Genomic DNA, 21213 nt, shown 5'->3' with positions numbered 1-21213 from the left:
TGAATAGCCTACTAATTCACAACCTTTTCACAAACAAGCACGTAGTTAATGTATAATATAATAGTAGTTAATTAATGTATAATATATAATAAAACACACCACAGATGCAAAAGAAACATTTAAAAAAAAGAGACGGACAGGGACAATAATACGATGGAACTTTTATTTTTCAGATAATGTTTATTGCACATATTTTGAATTATAATTCCTAATTATAAAACAATATACATTCAGACACAGTCAATAACACGAATCTAATGTTGTATTTGATGCAAGATACCAGCGGTCACGTGACAAAAGAACGAAGGATTTAAAGCGAGACTCGAAGAAAATGAACTAATCATTTCTCTTTCCGGTACTGACAGCATAGCCTATATGGACTGACAGGAAGAACGAAAGACTCGCACCCGTCCGAACCCGAACCAAATGAACTAATCATTCGCTTTCCGGTACTGACAGCATAGCCTATATGTACTGACAGGAAGAACTCGAGATTCGGACCCGTCCGAACCCGAACTCGAGACTCGAAAGATGAACTAATCATTTCTCTTTCCGGCCCTGCTGTATCACACACGGCACGGTCGGCCCGGCAGACAGAGCAGAGTCAGACACTGGCGAGTCGACAACTAACGTCTCGAGACACGAGAGGAGAACTAACCTAAATGAAGTCGAGGAAAGGAGCGGGTTACAAAAGAACAAGCGCTCAGAGTTGTGTGTTGCTTGTAGACTGATAGAGAAAAGCCTGTCGATCGCCCCCTGGAGGAGAAACACAGAATGACGAGGCTGAGCTGTCCTTTACCACACCGAAAGCAGACAGAAGCCAGAGAGAAAGCAGCATGAAAGACAAATAAATGAAGCAATTGCATTGAAAAGGATAAAGGAAAAACCGTGGGAGCCGAGCCATGAAGTGTATTAGTGAATTGATAAAGCAAAAGCTTACAGCACCTGGTATTCCCAGGCGGTCTCCCATCCAAGTACTAACCAGGCCCGACCCTGCTTAGCTTCCGAGATCGGACGAGATCGGGCGTGTTCAGGGTGGTATGGCCGTAAGCGAGAGTCTCAGCCGATAGAGGGATATTTAAAGAAGGCACACGAGTCTTGGCCCGCATTCACACACACTGCAGCTGCAAGACAAACAGCATCCACAAAGCGTTTTCATGTCTTTATACAGCTGCTCAAAATATTAATTCATTAGACCTCTATATCAGTGGCGGTTCTAGACCATTTCAACTGGGGGGGCCAAGCTGGGGCCAGTTGTGCTGTTAGAGGGGCCAGTTGCATTTAGACCTTATTGTTGTCATATCATTTTCTGCACTGCACTGCAGGCATTAACAGGCAAAATACCATGTTTATAATCATTCAACAATGTATTTGCATTTCCATTATATTTTTACATTTGCATTACATATTCAGTATTAGTCACAGTAACTGACATGATGTCCTTCTTTCTCAATTTTGTAAAATCGAATTTAAGGCTTTTTAAAACCTGAAGAAATCAAAATTCATACCGTACATTAGTGTGCAATATTGACAAAAATATATCTCAATATTTTCAATGTTTTTTTGATGATTAGATGATATTTTACTGATTGTGTTTTTGTGCTGGTGACATGGCTGGTTTAGGCCTGTTGTTGACAGCAGACTCACAAAGATATTCATATTTTTTTAATATTCTATGCAGTGGTCAGTTAACAGCAGGGACCGAAATTCATTTTTTAATTAATTTTTAATTAATTTAATTTGCCACCTTAAATTGATTTCCAGGGGCATTCTCACCTATATATGGACATTCTTTCTTATCTTATTTAGAGTTATGAATCACCTTTTATGTCAAATACTAACATACAAATTAGACAGTAATTATATTTATTTATACAATAATACTTAATTATACAATAATTATACCGTACCACTGTTACCAGTCAAATTAAATCATTTAATCAAAATCCATCTTTGCAGTCTAAAGGAGACACAGAAGTGGCATTAATATATTTACACTCCATTCACAATTGCATAAATAAAGCTATGAGATTTTTTTTAAATCAATATTTAAACATGAAATTATTTCAAATTTTAACGTTTTAATTAAAGGGTACTTTAAATATGAAACTAAAACCGCCAGTAGGCGGCGGCAAGTCACTGTAATAAGTGAGTTGAAGGATTCATTCATTCAACCGATTCGTTCAAACGGCTGATTCATTCGGGAAAGAAGCAAGTGATTCCTTCAAAACGCGGATTTCAGTCAAGAAATCATCGCTGTCTGTTGCATTGAGACTCTGCTACGATTTCATTTTGAAATTCTAGTCGGCGAAATAAAGGGAAAACAAACAATATTGACAATATTGTGTCTAAAATGTAACGCCCAATGTTAACTTATTGTTAATTTAACTGTTGTATAAGATCAATATCACAGTTGCAATTGTGCACGGGAAAACAGCACTCTTGCTGATGTGATATTCTAATATAAGAACATAATATGATATAAATATAAGACAAACTAATTTGGGGACATAGCCTACCTATGAACCGCACACAGCAGTGAAAGGAAGAGAGACAAATGCGATGTCAGCTCACAGTGCATCGTATACAGTTAAAACATTGATTACAATTTCATAATAGACAATACACATCGCACACCCGATAACGCACATAAAGAATGAACTTACAACTGAACTGACATTTACCAGCTTTCTCCTTCTCTCCTCTCTCGCGTGCAGGAGACAGACGTTATTCTGCAGCGATTCCCGCGAATGTGATGCGAATTGTCACGTGAACAAGCAAATCCACAAAGATAGAATAATAAAAAAATAATATGCATACAACGAAAACAACGATAGCAAAAAAAAAAAACAGTTTTGTAAAAATTATTTCACACTCCACATTTAGGGGGGCCACAAGGGGGGCCAAGCTTGTTGTCACAGGGGCACGGGCCCCCCTGGCCCCCCCTCTAGAACCGCCACTGCTCTATATGCATTAAATTAATAATAAATTAAATATTTTGCGATTTTCTAGACCAGTGGTTCCCAAACTGTGGTCCGCGGACCACTAGTGGTCCGTGAGGGTACTGCAGGTGGTCCGTGGAAAGGCAAAATAAAATATAAAATAATATTTTTTACCTTCATTTTACCAGGAATCCCCATAAAAAAAAAAAAAGTAACAAGAATATGGGCCTATATTGATATAAAATTTAAATTAAATTGTCAGGTTATTGTGTGATTACTAAAATAGGCTAGTGGTGCTCGGCCGTGACGTTCAAGTTCAGTGCCGTTAGAACCACAACATGGATCGGTGGATAGCAACAGGTTCTCTGAAGAGGAAAGCGGCAGAGGCAAATATTTTGCCATTATATAAAATATTTGTCTGATTATAATTTCACCAACAGTAATTCTGAATCGCCTCCACCAAACAGGTAAATAGGAAATAAGCAAATCCGAATACTGCACGCCAAAACAGCAGTATGCGCGCAAGCGTGAAACGCTAGTGTTTCTTCTTGGTGCGTATCTTTTACTGGGGTCTCCAACACGTCGCTTGATTGGAGGTAGCTCGTCAAGGGGCCGTTCACATATCGTGTCTTTTGCGCTCTCAAGTTCATTATTTCATGTAGGCGCGCGGCAAGTGCACTCATAATTGAAGTGACGCACTCATTTTTTTAGGCGCAGCGAGATGAAAACACCTCAACTTTTCATAATGCCGCAAACGCACCGCAGTTCATGTGACAAGAACAAACAAATCAGCTTAATCCTTTCCGTAAACATTGAAAGCTCAGTCAATGAAGAATGTAAGAATGCACGTGCGCCCAAACACTACGGGTGTTTTTCTCTTCTCCGTATCTTGTAGCAGAACTACAGCAAGCGTTTTTCGGTGGTGGAAATCTATTAGCTACTAAGCACAACTAAGTTGTGGAGAGCGCGCATAGCAACGACAGACGGCACGGGAAAATCGGACCGTATTTTACTATTAGCTAATAATAAAAGATAAGCTAATGTGCATAGATGTAAATGTCAAGTAATTTATCTTTTTTTGACTCATTCTTTTTATAAAAATGATTTATAGGCTGAAATATGTGAGGTTTATCTTTTTATAAAACCTTTTTTTGTGAAAAATTATTTAAAGGCTGAAATATGTGAGGTTTATCTTTGTATAAAACCTTTTTTGTTAAAACTTTATTTGAATTTCATTTTACTATATGTGCCTATAGGAGTGACAGGGGTTGGCGGCAATGTAAGTATCTGGATATTTGCCGCGGGGCGAGGGCTTCGATAAGCTCTCTCTTTTTTGACCATACATGTTTGCATCCCTGAAATGAACCTGATTATGCCCTCGGGCGCTTGAGTAAATAAATTAAATATGTGGCAGCCGTTGTGTGCAGTAAACTTTCTTTTAACAAGCTGTTGTACTGATGTGATGACCAGTTATAGTTTTAATGTTAGTAAGCCTATTTAGAGGTGCGGATTAATTCAGGAAGGACTCTGTGTAGATATATTTTATTATGTGTATTATGAGGTGGTCCGTGAAAATTCTTGATTACAAATAGTGGTCCACACACAAAAAGTTTGAAAACCCCTGTTCTAGACTATTTTAAGACGTAAAGTGAGCAGGATATTAAAATGTTGCGTTTAGATTTATGCTTGTAAGCATGTATTTATGATAAAAAGCAGAAGTCTCCCCAGCTCTACAGCACCCCACAAATTCTCCTATGCAAAAGCTGTGGTGAAAAATGGAACTGCAGCGCTCTAATCAACCTTAGCTTTTTTTTTTTTTAATTAGGCATACAGAGACATCAAGAATCAACATATGAATCTCAACAATGGTGACGATCAAGAAAGCTTTTTTGTGACTTTATTAGCTTGTTTTGTGACATTCAGAGTTGATCTGATTATTTTTAATTGTCACCATTGTTGAGATTCATTTGCTGGTTCTTGATGTCTGTGTGAGTATTCATGACTCTGACAAACCATTTTCTTCCATAACAGAGTAGAAATTTCTGTAGTAGGATTGGCATGAAATATAAACAATTTAATATTAAACAATATAATCAGAGATTATACTCTGGTTTCAGTGAATCAAATAAATACACCATCACTAAAAAGTGACTGATGTGTTTGGTTCCTAAATGCCATTTAAAAAAAAATTGAGTTACTGCAAAAATCAGGATTGTATATGGTCGGTAATTGAAAAGTCAATGTTTAATCTTAAAGGGTCATTCCACCGGTGGAGAAATGAATATGTATTGAAAGTGGGTCATATATTTAGTAGAATAGTATCATCAATTTCTAATTTGGGACCTTCTTGGCCGATAAAAGGCAGAAAATGACTTTTTAGTGCTTGTGGATTGTAGACAACAATCCCCATAGTGCATTGCAATGCTCAGCTCCGCAGACCACTCCCACTACAGTAGCTAGCTTAACTGTAAGATATTTGTGCAATGAACCTGCCACGTTAGCGTGTTAACAAAATGAGAATAAACGTACTTTACAGAAAGACGACCATTTGACCCTGTAGGCTTTGGCTGACGTTGCCAGTTGACGTTAGGTATTCTAAAGTAGGTCTCCAGGACGCCGCTATCCATATGGGGTGCGAAACTCGGGTGAGCAACAACACACACGTTCCGTGTCATCCTCCGATTACGTAGCACCGCTGGAATTCTCGGCAGAAGACAGACTCTTGTTCTGTGTCCATTGGCACACAGTGGGAGCACAGGCACCACCAATCTGACCCAGCTCGAGCCATTGCGGGGTCCTCGTCCTCGTCTCGTCGGCTGTGGTGACAGTAGCTTCAGCCGCCTCCGGTTCCTCCATAGCCCTCAGCTGCTCGTCGCTATACTGTGGCTAATAAAGGTAGCCACGAACATCCGTTTCTACCATAACTTTGTCAAAATCCAGATCCTCCATAATGCTTCCGCCTGCGTATTCAATACCTTAGTCCCTATTTTCAAAAAGTTTCTCCCGGTGAAATCAAACACACTGGCACTGATCTGCGATAGGTCTGTTAGCGCATTAGGTCCAACCCCCTATGGGAGGGTTTGAAAGGGTGGGAATTAGTGCTTGTAGTCTTCACAGAAATCCCCCCCCTTTTACACTTCCTCCTACAATGACGTAAAATGACGATTTTTGCGTCATTGTAGGAGGAAGTGAAAAAGGTAAATAGAGGATTTCTCTCGTCTCAGGGGACAATGAAAGAGTGCTGCACGACCATTCAATAGTAAGACTGGATTTCTAACAATGATTCCCCCACAGCTCGTTTGTGATCCTGTTCGAACTCGTTCATCCAAATGAACGAATCTTTTTTCGAGTCATTTCGTTCGTTGAATGAACGAAATGACTCTGAAAAAGACTCGTTCAAAATGACCGGGAGCGGTGTATTTCTGCAAATGGCAATAGGACCACTGGGAGGAGCCAGAGGAGCTTGATTTTTTTCACAGATTATCTGTCTCATATTCTACTTTCAGGACATAATGACAGTTTTAACAAATATTTGTTTACAAAAGCTACCTACTGAAGCTTTAAGCCCTATTGTACCGAATTTTGGTTGTAGTTCCACCAGAGTTCCACTGGGGGGCGGTTGTCCGAGTGCAAAATGAATGGGAGTCCATGGGGCTAGACGGCTAAATTTGTCTCTTTCACAAGTTTAACATGGGTTATAGATCCACAGTTGAATGAACAAGTACTTATGCCCTTCTGATTTCTTACAGGTTGAGTTGTTGTTGCCCATAACACGCTAGCATTCTGCTAATGGACTTTGATTGGTCAGTGAAGGACTGATTACGTCCAGAGATACAGCTTGATGGCATCGTGGCATCTAACGTATTTTCGGCGTGATCTTTTAAAACAACAAAACGAAAAGTCTTCTAGCACGTGGATTTTCCTGTGTCAGCGGTGTTGTCGATGCCTCGAGAGAAAAGAAAGTGCAGATCGCGAAAGCACCAAAGTGACTGAAGGATTGCCGTAAAGCAGTATCCCTTGTCGTACGATGTGTATGACCACATTGCCATTTTAAAAGACTTTTTAAAGCAAATAAGTGACTCTAAAAAATCTAACACCTCTGTAATTTCTTTGGATCTCCTTTCGAAAACAACATTCAAATTACTAGACAAAAAATTATATCCTGAGAAAAGTGGATTTTGAGGGGTATAGATCCATAGACCTCCATTCATTCTGCACTCGTCCTGTGAGCGCCCTCATATGGAGCCAGGGTGGAACTGCAACCAGTTCAGAACCCGGAAGTACAGTATACTGCGAGTGAAACTTCTCCCCATATTAGACATTCTCTGTTTCGACTTTAAACTGCCGCTTCACAATGGAATTCACGCTCTGCTTCTGTGAACAGTAAACCCTAATGATTTGATTGGCCATGTCAATCCTTTTGACGTTGACGAGCGCTGGTGTACCCCAGAGCAATAATTTCAACTTTTAACCCTTTTTGTCATCCTCTAATAATTGCTCCTTTATATTTTCTCTTATCTGTTTTGTACATTAGAGTTTAATGTTACATACTATGTTGTAAAATTAAATTTTATTGCATCATTTTAGTGTTGTGTTGTGTAGAACCAACCTCACAATGTTGTACCTGTATTGGCAGGCACTCCACACACACACACACAAACACACACACACACACATATATATATATATATATATATATATTGGGATGCAGAGGAAAGGGGCAGTGTGGCTTTAGACAGTTCACTGAAATGTGGAGCTCATCAGTACGTTCACTAAACGCATAGTTGTTAAATAATGTCATTGTTCCCTCTCATGACATGGTGTCAGAGGTGTGTGTTGCACCCACAACCAAGTTCGCCTTGTTTTGAGTGGGATAATGTCCAAGTTAAACGCACCAAAAGCTTTCGACTTCGCACAGCCAGCAACCTGGCCTGCATGGATCCAGCACTTCTCCCGGTTTCGCATCGCAACGAGGCTGAACAAGAAAAAGCAGCTTTATGCATTGAGTAAAGATGCCGAAGCGATATTCGGATCGTTCACGTTCCGAGGTTCTATTGCAAATAATTATGAAACTGTTGTTGGAAAATTTAATGAACATTTCCCCGTAGGAACGTTATACTTGAGCGGGCCGGTTTCCGCAGCGCACACAGAGATCTGTAGAGACTGTTTAGGCTTTTGTGAGATGCCTCTATAAATTGGCTGAATACGGCGAGTTCGGTGCAAGCAAAGAGGAACAAATGAGGGACAGAGTAGTCAAGGGATTGCAGATTATGATGTTTTCCAAAGGTTACAAATGGACCATGAACTGACTTTGGACAAAGCGGTCAAGATCGTGCAGCAGTCTGTGCTCATTAAGACCCAAAATGCGACGGAAGAGCAGCTCCTGAAGTGAGCGCAGCAAAGCACGGACAACAGAAAAGGCAAGAAGTGTGTTACGGGACCACCAAATAAGGAAAAGTGTTGTGAGAGCAAACAAGCCATAGACAGCACATGCTGTAATCGCACACACAGACAACAATTCTGCCCTAAAGGCAAAAGACCTTAAAGTAACACCAGATAACTTTTGCTCTCTGGTTCCCCCTACAGTTGGGAAATCATTACCTGATTCATGAAGATAAACGGAGGATAAGATAGCTTCCGTAACATAGTCAGGCAGACAAAAAAACAGCCCAGACTACGGGGTGTCATTGGTTGATGCGTTAAATGTTACCCAGATACAATAGTGCTATTTTCTGATTGGCTAACAACACCAGACGAACAACACCAGAGGAGACGCGCTTGAATTCATGCCTGTTCCACAGTGAGAGCGGCGCGGCCAGAGTTTTGGACGCTGCGACATATTAAATATATTACAAATAGTTTTTCAGCGTGAGAAATACAATGTGTGGCGGGAGAACGTGACAAAAGACCGAAATCAGTGACTGTCACGCTCAATGCGTGACACTTGACAGCCCTGCGATTTTAAGGAAGCGGCGGTGGCGGTGGAAGTGATGTATATGCCGTAAAGCAGTCGAGTTTGTAGTTCTCTTTGTTCGCCGGTTACTACCCGAAACCCGAAGTTTAAAAGTAAGATTAAAAACGCTACAGACCCCGTCAGGCTATGGCAGACGTGTCATTCAACCTATTGTAAGTCGATGTACCATCACAAGAGACTTGGAAATATATTATGAAGGTTGAAAAGTTACCTGTTGTTACTTTAACTCGCTAGAGTGTGGAACTGAGAAAAAATACTTTAAAGATTTTTAGTTGTCCAGCTAATTATAGGTATAAGACACTGGAAATCTGGCAATTAGATGTTTTAGTAATGAAAATTATGTACATAAAAAAATCTTGAGCTCAAACTTTTGCCAACTATTTTAAAGTTACTGTACTCTGCCTTTTATTGTCTGCAAGAAGCAAAAAGTCACACCAAGGCAAATGACAGTAACTTCCACTAGCTAAATGAAGTAGATTGCAATATATCTAATTTGTTTGTCTAAAGCATCTTTTGTGTAACTTGACCTTGATATCTGCGTTTCAAGGCCATCTAAACTATCATTTCCCTTCGAGAACAATGGGCCATCCTTAAGTGCTATTAGTAAAAATAACCACTCAACTATTTGCTTACCTACACTTTTATTTAGGTATTGTGTGTGTCAGAAGTGCTTAAGTGACAGATCAGGCTACACCATAATTTAAACGCAGCAAACTTTAATGGACAGTAAAACAAAAGCAGAACATCGTAACATCGTAACCGTAACACTGGCCATCTGTCCAGGGTATTTCTCTCTTCTTGCCTGAGACACTGGCTGCAGTTTGGAGAATGGATGTATGGAATTCAGGATTTCTCGAGTCATTTTTAGTATATGAGCTTCTCAGTCCAATTCTCTTATGTGTAGTCAGCCTATATGCCTTATTCAGAGCAGCGCCAGGACACGTATGAAAGCTAGGCTGTGAGGGATAGACGTATCAGCTGTAAAAAAGCTGTAACGCTCCTATCACTCTTTCCCACAGGTCATGTTTGGTCTGCTTAAATGTCTAGGACAGGTATTTTTGCAGTGTTTCATCAGCAGAACAATCCAAGAAAAACATTAAATTCTAAAACAGTACAACCCACTGAAGAGATGAATGTCTATCCCTCACAGCCTCGCTTTCATTCCCATTATAAATCAAAGAATCAGGTCTACTAAAAGCTTCCAGCAATCAGGCTCCATTATATTAACTCCCTATATGATGCAAAGCTACCACATTTAAGATCATCCAAAGGGAAGGTCTCTGGTTACAAAACAGACAAATCAGTGCAGTACTGAAAAAAGTGGTTCAACTTAAGAAATCTTAATAAAGGGGATGAAGTACTTCCTCAATTTTCCAGTTTGTGCAACTCTGTTACTGTTTACCTGAGAAATTAACACATTCCCTGTAATATTAATAGAATAGATAGATTTCTAAATCCACCCTTTTTCTTTTTCACACTCATGTACAATGGGTGACTGACAGCATTCGAACAGGATGCTTAAACTGGCAGGGAATTTTCTCCTTTTTGCCTTCCCATGAGGCCACAGTGCTCAGGTTACAGTAACATGGACAGTAAATATGCCACAGAGAACGTTGGGAAGATGTTCAATGGATTATGCTGGCAAAAGCAACGACAGTTTTTAAGAAAATTTCTTTTCTCAATAGTTTGGAGGTCTAAAATCTCCCATCACGCATTTAATATTTAAAACCACACAGAATCTAAACGTGTTCTTCGAATCCTGAAGATGTTGGACATGCCCTAACATTTGCAGACCTGCCAACCTTGAAAAACTTTTTTGAGTAGCAACTTACTGATTTATTGTCGAAGTTCTGGTTCATAAACATGGCGGCAGCCACGCGGAAAAATGTGCCATTACCACTGTCTTTGATGTCATTTTGGCTGGTTGGGCAGCAGTATAGTGTATCATTTTGTTCAAATGCTTACCAATCACTTCACCTGGTCATAGGACATAGTCATTTCCCCACTCACCCCCATATTTAGTTATTCAACACATAAATCCACTATGAAGGAAGCAAGAACATTTTTAATGAATGACATGTATTTACATCAATCACTCACATTCACTTCAACTTGGACATTTGACAAAAGGGAAGTGAAAATTTAAAAAGGTTTATGACCCTTATCATAGACCTTCAACATCATATAAATAACTCAAAATCACAAACGAAAATATGTCCTTTTGAAAATTGACAACTGGCAAACTATTGAAAGAAAGATAAAATTACTGAAACTGTGCCATGTCCTTTCTAAATAAACATTTTACTGTTGAGATTTATTACTTGTGGCAGTGGCAGCTGCTCTAGACTGTTTTGCCTCATAGGTAGCGGACTTAGCCTTCCTGAGAAGCCTGTCGCTGAAGCCCTCCATGTGGCAGACAGTCCCCTTAGCAGCCATGCTCACCTTTTTCATAACCAAAGCACTGATCATATCAGTGCTCAGGCTGGCTCTGTATTGGGTCTTGTTCTTGGTAACAAGACTGAAAACGCTCTCACAGTCACCATTGCTATGAAATAGTACTAGTATTCCAAGCATGACTGTTGAGAGGTTGGCGAAGACCTCCTGGCCTCCCCTCTTCAAAAGGCTGATGTCTCTCCAGGCCTCATCAATACGTTTCCTGAGGATGCTGGAATCAAAGCTGGTGGTTTGATACATCCTGAACTCATCCTCTACCTGATCCACTGTTACACTGTCCGGCAAAATAGAAGGAAATTGAACAATTTTGATTAACTGAAAAGTGCACGCGCATGCACACACACACACACACACACACACACACACACACACACACACACACACACACACACACACACACAGAGAACACAATCCTCTTATCATCATGTAGGCCACCTGTCTGCCATAATCTGTTCATATACAAGTAATACTATAAGATTTTTAGTGATGGTTAGCCCAGGTCACTTATGATCTCTATAATTACCTTACCCTCCTACAGTAGCCTACAGTCTTATGATACTTCTATAGTCTGTCCCAAAATACTTCAATACTTCGATATTATGTCCCAAAATAATAGGCCTATAGCCTATTTCTATAAGAATACTACATAGAATTATATATTGGCATATATTTTTTGAGAATGCAAGAGACACACACAAACACATGTCTTTGCATGTAAACGCATTCCGCATGCATGCCTATCTTCATAATTCTAGAAAGTTTTTAAAAAGTGTTCTTTTTTTAGAAAAAAACTTCTAAAGTTTGAGTTTTTCTGACCCAAATCAGAAAATTTCACTTGCACTGCAATTTACAGTTAAAGTCCAAAGTTTCAATACTGCTCAAAACCATTTTTAAATGATTAATATTGAAAACCATGATTAATATTGCATTGTATAATGTGTGCTTGTCAACTAGTCTAAAATTAAGAAACCCCTAAAAAAACAGAACATGTACATTTAAGCTAAATTGTAATTTATTATTCCAATATCCAAATATGATACTAAATCTCAAAGAAAAAAGGGCTTTTATTTGTGTGACGTGCTGTCTTTGCATTTGAACATTGCCCATTTTAAACAGGACACGCAATACTGAATAAACGTTAGCCAATACAAACATATTTATAGAAAATAGTTGACAATCAATAGACAGGAGTCCAATAATAGCAAAACGAATCACTTATTCTAAAAAGAATATCAAGTATAAGTTAGACGAATCCGACATATAGGAAGGGCTGTTAACAGTAAACGTCCGTCATTTAACGAATTTTAAAAACACGGGTGGATAATATAAATTTAAACTTAGCCCGTAAATTTTTATTTTAGTTATCTTCTCTCTGCGCGCGCGTCAGTGTTTGTGAGAGAGAGCTCGCGCGCACTGATACAAGGGTACTTTATTATCCGCAAGTAAATAACGCGCTAATTTTCATAGAAAATAAATATGTAACATAATTAGGTACTTTAGTTATTAACACAATAATGTAACACATGCAGACTACGTTTCTCAATCATGAGAATGAGTAGGCTAAATACGACTGTTTCTCCAGACTCGCGCTTATCAGTCATCCACAAATCACAGAACTTTCATAATCACTAAACCATAACGATTAATTTTATTAAGATTTATTGTTCAGCATTACTTAAGCATTTTATAATTTGCATGGCTGAATGATGTTTTCCTCTTATCTGAGTGACCATGAATGCCGGAGTATTTTGAGTGAGATATATAATCCATGCGATCACTCCCATGTGATAATCGAATCCAGATCAACTCAATACAACATTTCAACTTTCCACATCCACCCCAGCCCGTTTACCTTCAGGAGTCAGAAGTAACTTTACCGTGACTGTAGCCGTACTGTCCTCGCTCAAATCAGTCAGACGGCGGGCCACGGGAGTGGAAGCGGGATTCTTTATTGCCTTACGCATCTGTCAATCATCCCCGCTTGCTATTTTGGGAAATCAACTAAGCGCTATGATTGGTCAAACTCTTCTTCATTTGCTGTTGATTGATTTGAGGACTGCGCGTGAAAAGAGGCGGGTCACCAGGTTTTTGCGTAGTTTAGAGTTACAAATCGTATCAGCGTACTTTGAGTTCAAAATGCGTAACGGCTACGCAAAATGCGTACAGGTTGGCAGGTCTGCATTTGTGCTTATTTCAGATATTTACACCAGAAGGAAAATGGCTCACTGCACTGCATTCAGCCCAGATTGTATTACAATAATAATGCTACTTTGATTTTCTGGTTTCATGAAAGCAGTGTGAAAGACAGTGCCAGTGGTCATAAATACTGCATTCAGCACCTGGGGAAATATTGATCCGTTTTCTAAAGGGTCTATTAATATGAGAGAGAAAAGAAAAAAAGACTCCACACAATTTGAATGTAGTTTATTTACAAAAATAGTATACAGTTTACTCAAATTCAAAAAAAGAAAGAAAAGAGGGTGTGTAATTGAAGGCACATTTTTTTGCACCCAGGTTTGAACACACTCACACATCGTTGTGCCATTCCTGGAAACAGTTCCTGTTTAACTGAAGACACAAATGAACGTCACACGCCTGGCATTTCCATGGTGTTTGTTGCTTCTTGCCACGCACTGCTTTGCAATGCACACATATGCGGCGACCAACAGTGGCAATATTTCTGACATCGGAGGTCAGCTCGGCTCCTGGAACCGGCACATGGTCATTACTGGACTGTTCTGCATCTGCTTTCTCAGACACACCACAGAGCTCTGCAACAAGCTCTTCCATAAACGCCTTGTGTGTCATGTTGCCGTGTAGCTCCTTGTGCAATATGAAAGCATTGGTGGCAGCAACATCCAAGAAGTGTAGAAAGACTTTCCTGTACCACTTCATGGTGTTGTGCTGTGCAGTGTAGTACTGCAACAGCTGGTTGGACGGGTCAACACCTGTCATGTGCTGGTTGTACGCGGTCACAGGCGCAGGACATGGAAAAGACTTTGTCCTCCGTGTATTTTGTGCTTTCACTTGTCGTTGCACACGGTCTCCTGTATAGGCACCATGAATGGTGGAACAAACAGACACCTCTTGTTTGTCCATCCACTTCACACACACAAGAGGCCCATCCCGAATCCACCGGATGGATCCCCTGCTGGACTTTTTGGTCAGTGAATTAGATGCGCTCCGTGGGAAGTCCTTCCTATAGTCTCTGTAAGTCCCACAAGAGCCAAACTTCATGGCAAGCAAGTCTGTTAAGAGCTTTGGACTTGTGAAGAAATCACCCATGTACACATGGTAGCCAGAACCCAAAACTTTCTTGTCCAGAAGAGACATCACCGCATCATACGAAATCCCACGGCCTGTGGGAAAGATGTTTTGGCCCGTGTACACAGAGAGGTCCACAGTATATCCATTCGACGAGTCCACCAGGACAAAGAACTTGAAGCCCAGCTTTGCTGGCTCGGCTTTCATGAATCGTCTCATTCCTGCATTTGCTCTGCATGTCACAAGTCTTTCCTTCACAGCTAAATTTCTTCTGTGATGATAAAAGGTTTTGCACGCAAGACGGATGGTGTCCATGAGGGGTCTGACCCTGAAGAGCTGGTCATGTTCAGCTGTTCCCCTCTTTTTGTCATTTTCCTTGTCTGCCTCTGGGTGACTCATGTGCAAATTCCATGAAATGGTGCGGTATCTGTCCCTAGACATGACTGTGGCGGGAAAGGGCACAGAGAAAAGACTGTCCTGCCGCCAGTAGTCAGCAATGGAGCTCATCTTCACCGTGGCCATGTAGAAAACAAGTCCAATGTAGCGATACAGCTCGCCAACACTGACATCTGTCCAACTGTATTTGCGACCCTTTGCGAGCGCCCTGGCAGCCTGAGCGTTTGTGTTGTGGCACAGATTTGACACGGCGCTCTCTGAGAAAAACAGTTTGAAAAGACTCATAGGAGAGTGCGAGTCAGCAAGACTCGACTGCGGCCCAGGTTCCCGAGCCGGCAGGAATCTCAGAGACTTTGGAGCCACATCGACATCAGTCTCTTCTCTCCATGTCAGAGTCTTGGCTCCCTTTAAAACAGGAATCTGGTCACTGTCATTCTCACATCTGTGGTGGGAGAAAACAAAAGTGAGCATGTTGACAACAGGATCACCACATCATTATCAATAACTTATACTGATATTTTGCCCAGTCTCATTAAAAGCTATTTACAGATTCATCCATACACATATACTTTGCATGTATTATTTCACAGTACATATGCAATCAAAATTAATCTGTCACTTGTAAAATGACGGGTAAACGTGGACTTACTCATTAAGATTTTCTACCGCGTTGAAAACTGAACGACGTTTGCGTCCTGTGTGAGGTCCACGTGAAGGAACCACATTCCTAAGAAAAGGTACAAGCACAAATATTAGTAAAAAAATCATCATATGAAGAGAAAATCATCATAGTTGGGTAAAATGGTTAACTGGTGAATGAGAGACTACATTAAATATATATTTTTGTGTTTTTATTTGCTCAAATAGCAACAGAAATAAAATAAAAATCACAATAGTGTTTTCAAATTTTCCAAAATAGTACAAAGAAAAAAGTAATTATATATATATATATATAGAGAGAGAGAGAGAGAGAGAGAGAGAGAGAGAGAGAGAGAGAGTTTGATAAAGGCAGTCAAGAAGAGAGAAAGATGTTAATTTGATGGTCATACACAGCGGCAGTATTAGAAACACCATAGTTTTTTGTAATTTGATGCAACGGTAATTTATTAACAAAGTAAGTTATAGTTATAAAGTGAAAATAAATTAAAATAATAAATGTATATATATTTTTATTCATCACACAGCCTGTGATGACTAGTTTTAATGGTAATCAGCATCGTAACTCCTGCAAAGTGTTAATGTGATCACCATTAAAACTATCATCGCAGTTTGTGAAAAGGGTCATTGATAAATAATGGATAAACGGTCGCGCGATTTTTGGCTGTTGATGGGGCGTCGACACGCTTCTGTTATTCACATTCAAAACATTTACACCTCAGCAGATGTTTGAAAACAGTTAAGCTTTGTTGCTAAATGTCTCTCTCTCTCTCTCTCCTGTAATTTGGCGTAACTCTCTCTCTCTCTTAGATTATAACATGTATACGCTTGTTTTGGAAGGCATTTAGATGTACTAAAAGTCCACATTTCACTCAGAATATTACAAACTGGTAGATTTCCGTCTGGCCATATTAATCTGAAACAGCTATATGCGACTCTAATTACTGAAATAAATATAAATGGCTTACTCTTCAGAAAATGTGTCCTGTGTTGGATCAAACTGATCCTCAAAATGCAGGCCTTCATCATCATCATCAACGTCTTCATCTTCTGACTCTGAGGAACAAGTGAATTCTTCCTCCTCACTGTCTATGATCATCTGAAGAGCTTCCTCGTGTGCGTGGCGTGCCATCGTGAGGAAAAGTCAATAAAGCCAACCAAAGGTTTGCCGCCAGTTTTATCCTGTTGATCGGGGGCGTTTCCCACATTCAGTTCATTACCATGTAAATGACGCGCATGCCGGTGGGTGTGGCCAGACCGGCGCTAAACGAGAACAGGAAAAATAACTTAAACTTTGTAATTTGGCGTAATTCTTTTATTTCTGGATTTTAGATGGTTATTTCCTCTTTCATCTGTCATGTTGGTGAGCACCTTCTTTGTGGGCAGATTTCACTGTTTCGGGAATGTTAATCTTCTGACCGAAACAGTGGTCCCCCCCCCCCCCCCCCCCCACAAAGAGTAGTAATATGCTCAGATTCTTCTTCAGCTTTAATTAGTATAATACATGCAAAATCAGACAAAGTGGTGTATTTTTGTTGGGTACCAGATCAGTATCTGGTAATGAAGTTGCTGATAAACTAGCAGGAAGAAAAAAAGAAAGAAGTAGCACTAGACAAGAGATAGGTGGATGTTAAAATACCTTTGGGAAAAAAGAGGGAACGTCGATTCTAAATAAAAAGTTCATAAATAAGTGGCAAACGACTAGATGGGACAGTGACACAGGGATGGTGTTATAGTATTACACAGACAGTAGGGAGGATACGTTGCTATAGAAAATAGAAAAGAAGAAGTATTGTTGTCTACACTCTAAGAAATATCTGTTTATTAACAGTTGTATTACTGTATATTTTTACAGAAATTGTCCATAGAACGTGATTTACGGGTGTATTTCTGTTTATTTACGTTTCGAATTGCATTATGGGACTTTGATCTCTGCTCCAGCTGCCGTGGCCAGAGACGGACGTAATAAGGTTAAGAAGTGTCAAAAAATAATTTGCAACGGTCTGCCTTTCAGCGGTCAGTAATTGTTTTGGAAAATGTACGTTATCCAAGTGACTGTTTTATTTGCAGTAGTTTTAAATGTTATATTGTCTGGGTTCATTGTGTGTAACATACCATTTTGAATCTCAGTTGGCTATTGCTAACTTAATGTTCGTGAGCTGCTGTTATTAACCAGCGCTTGGTTAGGGAGCTGTTTTTTCTCAGAAGATTTAAAACAGACCAGGTTTGTGTGAGTTGTTTTTTGTAATATTAGGTCAGGGCAAATTATCATCCATTATTTGGTCATGTCCCGCTTCTCCATTTTTTGTGGCAATGGGTCTGTTAATTTACAGAACTATTGTCAGTATTTTTATTTGGAGCGGGAGTTTGACTGCTGTTTGAAAAAAAACACAGCGTCTCCTCTCTGTAACGTTAATGTGAACGAGCAAAATCTTCATCCCCAGCTCCACTTTGCGTGTAAAAGGTAATTTTGAAATGTCATAGAAGTTAACGTTAAAGTTAAATGTCATAAACGTTAACTGTTAAATGTTCGGTTGTGGTTAAGACAGTGTATGTTAACGTGTTGATGTGCCAGGTCAGTGGTGTCTTTTTGGAGGCTGAACGTTAAATGAAGGCTCTCTTTTAAAGTAATCCTGGGCCATTTTGAGTGAGCGAAAATCATAATCCAACATTCACGTTCGTTTGTAAGGTTAAATTAACTGTTGCTTGCTGCAGGCAGGTCTGCCATATATGTGTGTTGCGGTTTAAATTAGAATATTAACGAGGGGGACAGAATTGGCGGTTAGTTGTACATGTTAATCTCTTTTCTACCGGGTGTCAATCCTGTTGTTATTAAATGCCGTAACGTCATAAATAAATACTTTGTGTGTGTGTGACTTTACAATAGGCTATATGCACACTCTCTTCCGCATTCCAAGTCAGCCAGCTAAGTCACATCCGGTGTCGCCGGCGCACGTAGCGTCAATAGCAACTATGGCGTTTTTCACTCGGTCGCTTCAAGATGTCCCTAGGGTTACGGTCAACGACGTGAGTCGAATTATACAAACATTGTGTCATACATCGACAACCAAGAAGGAGAAGGGCTTCAAGTTGTACGTTTCGAGCTACATCCACAATTTTGAAGGTAAGATCTGGACGTGTTCTGTGTTTACATGCCCTTAGCATGCATGCTATCTAGCTAGCGCAGCAGGTGTAACGTAGGCTATGTGTCTGTGTCGGTCTGTCTACTATTATGTGTCAATTACATCTAATTTTCCTAACGCCTTTGTCAATGTCAGTTTCAAACAAGGATTCAAGTACAGGAGAGGTAACCATTAGGGCTGAGTGCTACAGATCAATGAGGAAAAGCCAAAAGCCTCACAGCTTGAGCGTAAGGGAAAGTTATCCTGCAGGTTCAGTGCAGGCTGTTTCATGAGACAGGTTCCGTTCGTCAGATCAAGTTTCTGTGAATCATCGCATAATCCTACTAAAGGTTATTTTAAATACATATTTAATTTACCCTACCATTAATAATATTGGTGTGTTGGAATATTTATCGATTTTTAAATATGTAACGTACGTTAGTAAGCACTGGGATTCACAGAAACTGAATTCTGTTTCACTGCATTGACACACGTTCTGTGTCCACTGTTGATGATGAGTAAAGTGAGAAATAATTATATTAATAATAAATTATATTTTGGCTACAATTTTAGCTCCTACAAATTTAGTAGTTTTTTATGTCATCTTTATATGTCGATGGTACATATTATTTGTTTGTTTTGTCGAACATTCTCACTGTACTCATGCATTCTCCTTTTTAAAAACTGCACTTTTATTCTATTGTAACAGATTTGTGTATTTTCAGGTTGTGCTTAGGGATGCCCGTCCTGTGCAGCTACAAAGCTGCCAGTGTACCTGTGTGGCAGGTACAGCTTTGTGTAATCATGTGGCAGCACTGTTGTACCAGACTGCACATTATTGCCAGCTAAGAATCACCTCTGTTCCCCCAACACACAGCTGCACAGAGACTGAACAGAAATGGCATAAGCCAAGAACCATGGTAACTAATGTTTCTAACAGGGTACTTTGATTCTATTTATGGATATTTCTGTTTATTGATAACCTTTTTTTGTTTAAATGCAGGGTGTTAAACCTGGTCTGGTTAATGACATGGTGATTCTTTCAGCCAGACCCAAGGAACGAAAACTGGTGGAAGGCATCAGGTTAGTATTGTTGTTATTATCATTAAAGACATTTTCTGTTATAATCAGTGAGACCTCAAATAAAGTAGTCATCTGATCATATGAGACACATTGTATGTTAATTTCCATTGTTAGTATTTATACTGATAGTTGTTCAAGCAAGAAAGTCCTAACCATCTCTAATGGCTTTTAAAAAAAATAAAGCCTATTTTATTTTTTTATTTTGTTTGTTCGTTCAACTTATATGTAACTTACTTTATGGCTCATTTAAAAACATATATATATATATATATTGTGTCTTTTCCATAGGAGCAACTTGTATAAGGGTGTCAGTTCAGCTCTGCCTGAACTTTCCACACTCAGGGTGGATGAAGTCTACCATGATCTTCCAAGTGATGCGGCTCCACTGATAACAACTATGGCTATGGACATTAATGTTCCTCTGGTTGACTCTGCATTTGGAAAAGTGCAAGAAGGAAGTGTGTTGTCTTATCACATGCCAGCAAAAAGAGTTCCAAAAACCTGTCCCCACCCAGATGCTCCTTCTCCCCCACAGCTGCCACTTCAGGGTTACAGGCTGGGACCCTCTACCTGCTCTTTTGTCTGCACTGAACATCAGCAGCACCACATGATGTCCCTGGCAACAACATTAGAGACAGCACACAAAATTGCCAACAGCACAAAAGAGCAGAGTTCCTGCATTGAGTGGCACCAGCTAAGGCAGCCCCGCATCACCTCCTCAAAATTCAGAGAGGTCTGTCACACCAGGGCACAGAGCTCTGCCGAAAATCTTGCCAAAAGACTTCTGAGACCTAGCCATCAGACTGCAGACATGAGGAGGGGGCTTGACATGGAACCAGCAGCTGTAGAGGAGTACTGCAGAGTAAGGGAGGTTAACCACTATCCCTGTGGTTTCCTTATCCACCCTGACGCACCCTGGATGGGGTCATCACCTGATGGCATCGTGTATGATCCAAAGGGGCAGACAGTGTTTGGCCTTGTTGAGATTAAATGCCCCAATGTAGCAAGCTATGTTGATTGCCCATATATTAAGATCAGTGAGGGCACACACACATTAAGGAAATCTCATTCGTACTTTTGGCAGGTCCAGGGCCAGATGTTGATTTCTGGTTTGGACTGGTGTGACTTTGTTGTCTACACACAGGAAGACATGTTTATTCAGAGGATTCCCAGAGACAATGAAATCACCAAAACAATGAAAGAAAAAATTGACTATTTCTTTTTTTATTGTTACCTCTATGCTTCCCTATGTAATTAGATTCTGATGGCCTGTCACGCTTCTTTTACAGAATGCTGTTAATTTCTCTTCTCTATTTCTCTT

The 21213-nt window shown here is 39.9% G+C and overlaps 1 protein-coding gene and 1 non-coding gene across 3 annotated transcripts in view; one reads left to right on the top strand and one right to left on the bottom strand.

Moving 5' to 3' along the window:
* Positions 1-933: 933 nt before the first annotated feature.
* Positions 934-1052, bottom strand: LOC143741571 (5S ribosomal RNA). Its single transcript, XR_013205143.1, has one exon. It is a non-coding gene; the product is annotated as a 5S ribosomal RNA (ribosomal RNA).
* A 17524-nt stretch (positions 1053-18576) lies between these two features.
* LOC143751967 (uncharacterized) overlaps positions 18577-21213 on the top strand; it is a 2714-nt gene continuing 77 nt past the window's right edge. Inside the window, exons 1-4 of one of the 2 annotated variants that reach the window (XM_077244947.1) lie at positions 18577-18811; positions 19535-19729; positions 19813-19892; positions 20181-21213. The exon at positions 20181-21213 is cut by the window's right edge and continues 77 nt beyond it. In XM_077244947.1, coding sequence (XP_077101062.1) covers positions 19727-19729; positions 19813-19892; positions 20181-21150 — 1053 coding nt within the window. In that variant the 5' untranslated portion in view covers positions 18577-18811; positions 19535-19726 and the 3' untranslated portion in view covers positions 21151-21213. Of the gene's footprint in view, positions 19730-19812; positions 19893-20180 lie in introns of both variants that reach the window. The other variant, XM_077244861.1, reaches the window with a different exon arrangement.

Source organism: Siphateles boraxobius, unplaced genomic scaffold (assembly GCF_051911475.1).
Source record: "Siphateles boraxobius isolate OS27281-9 unplaced genomic scaffold, OSU_SipBor_1 1, whole genome shotgun sequence".
Lineage (NCBI taxonomy): Eukaryota > Metazoa > Chordata > Actinopteri > Cypriniformes > Leuciscidae > Siphateles > Siphateles boraxobius.
Note: the sequence above shows the minus strand (reverse complement) of the source record. Positions and strands in the feature narration are given on the sequence as shown.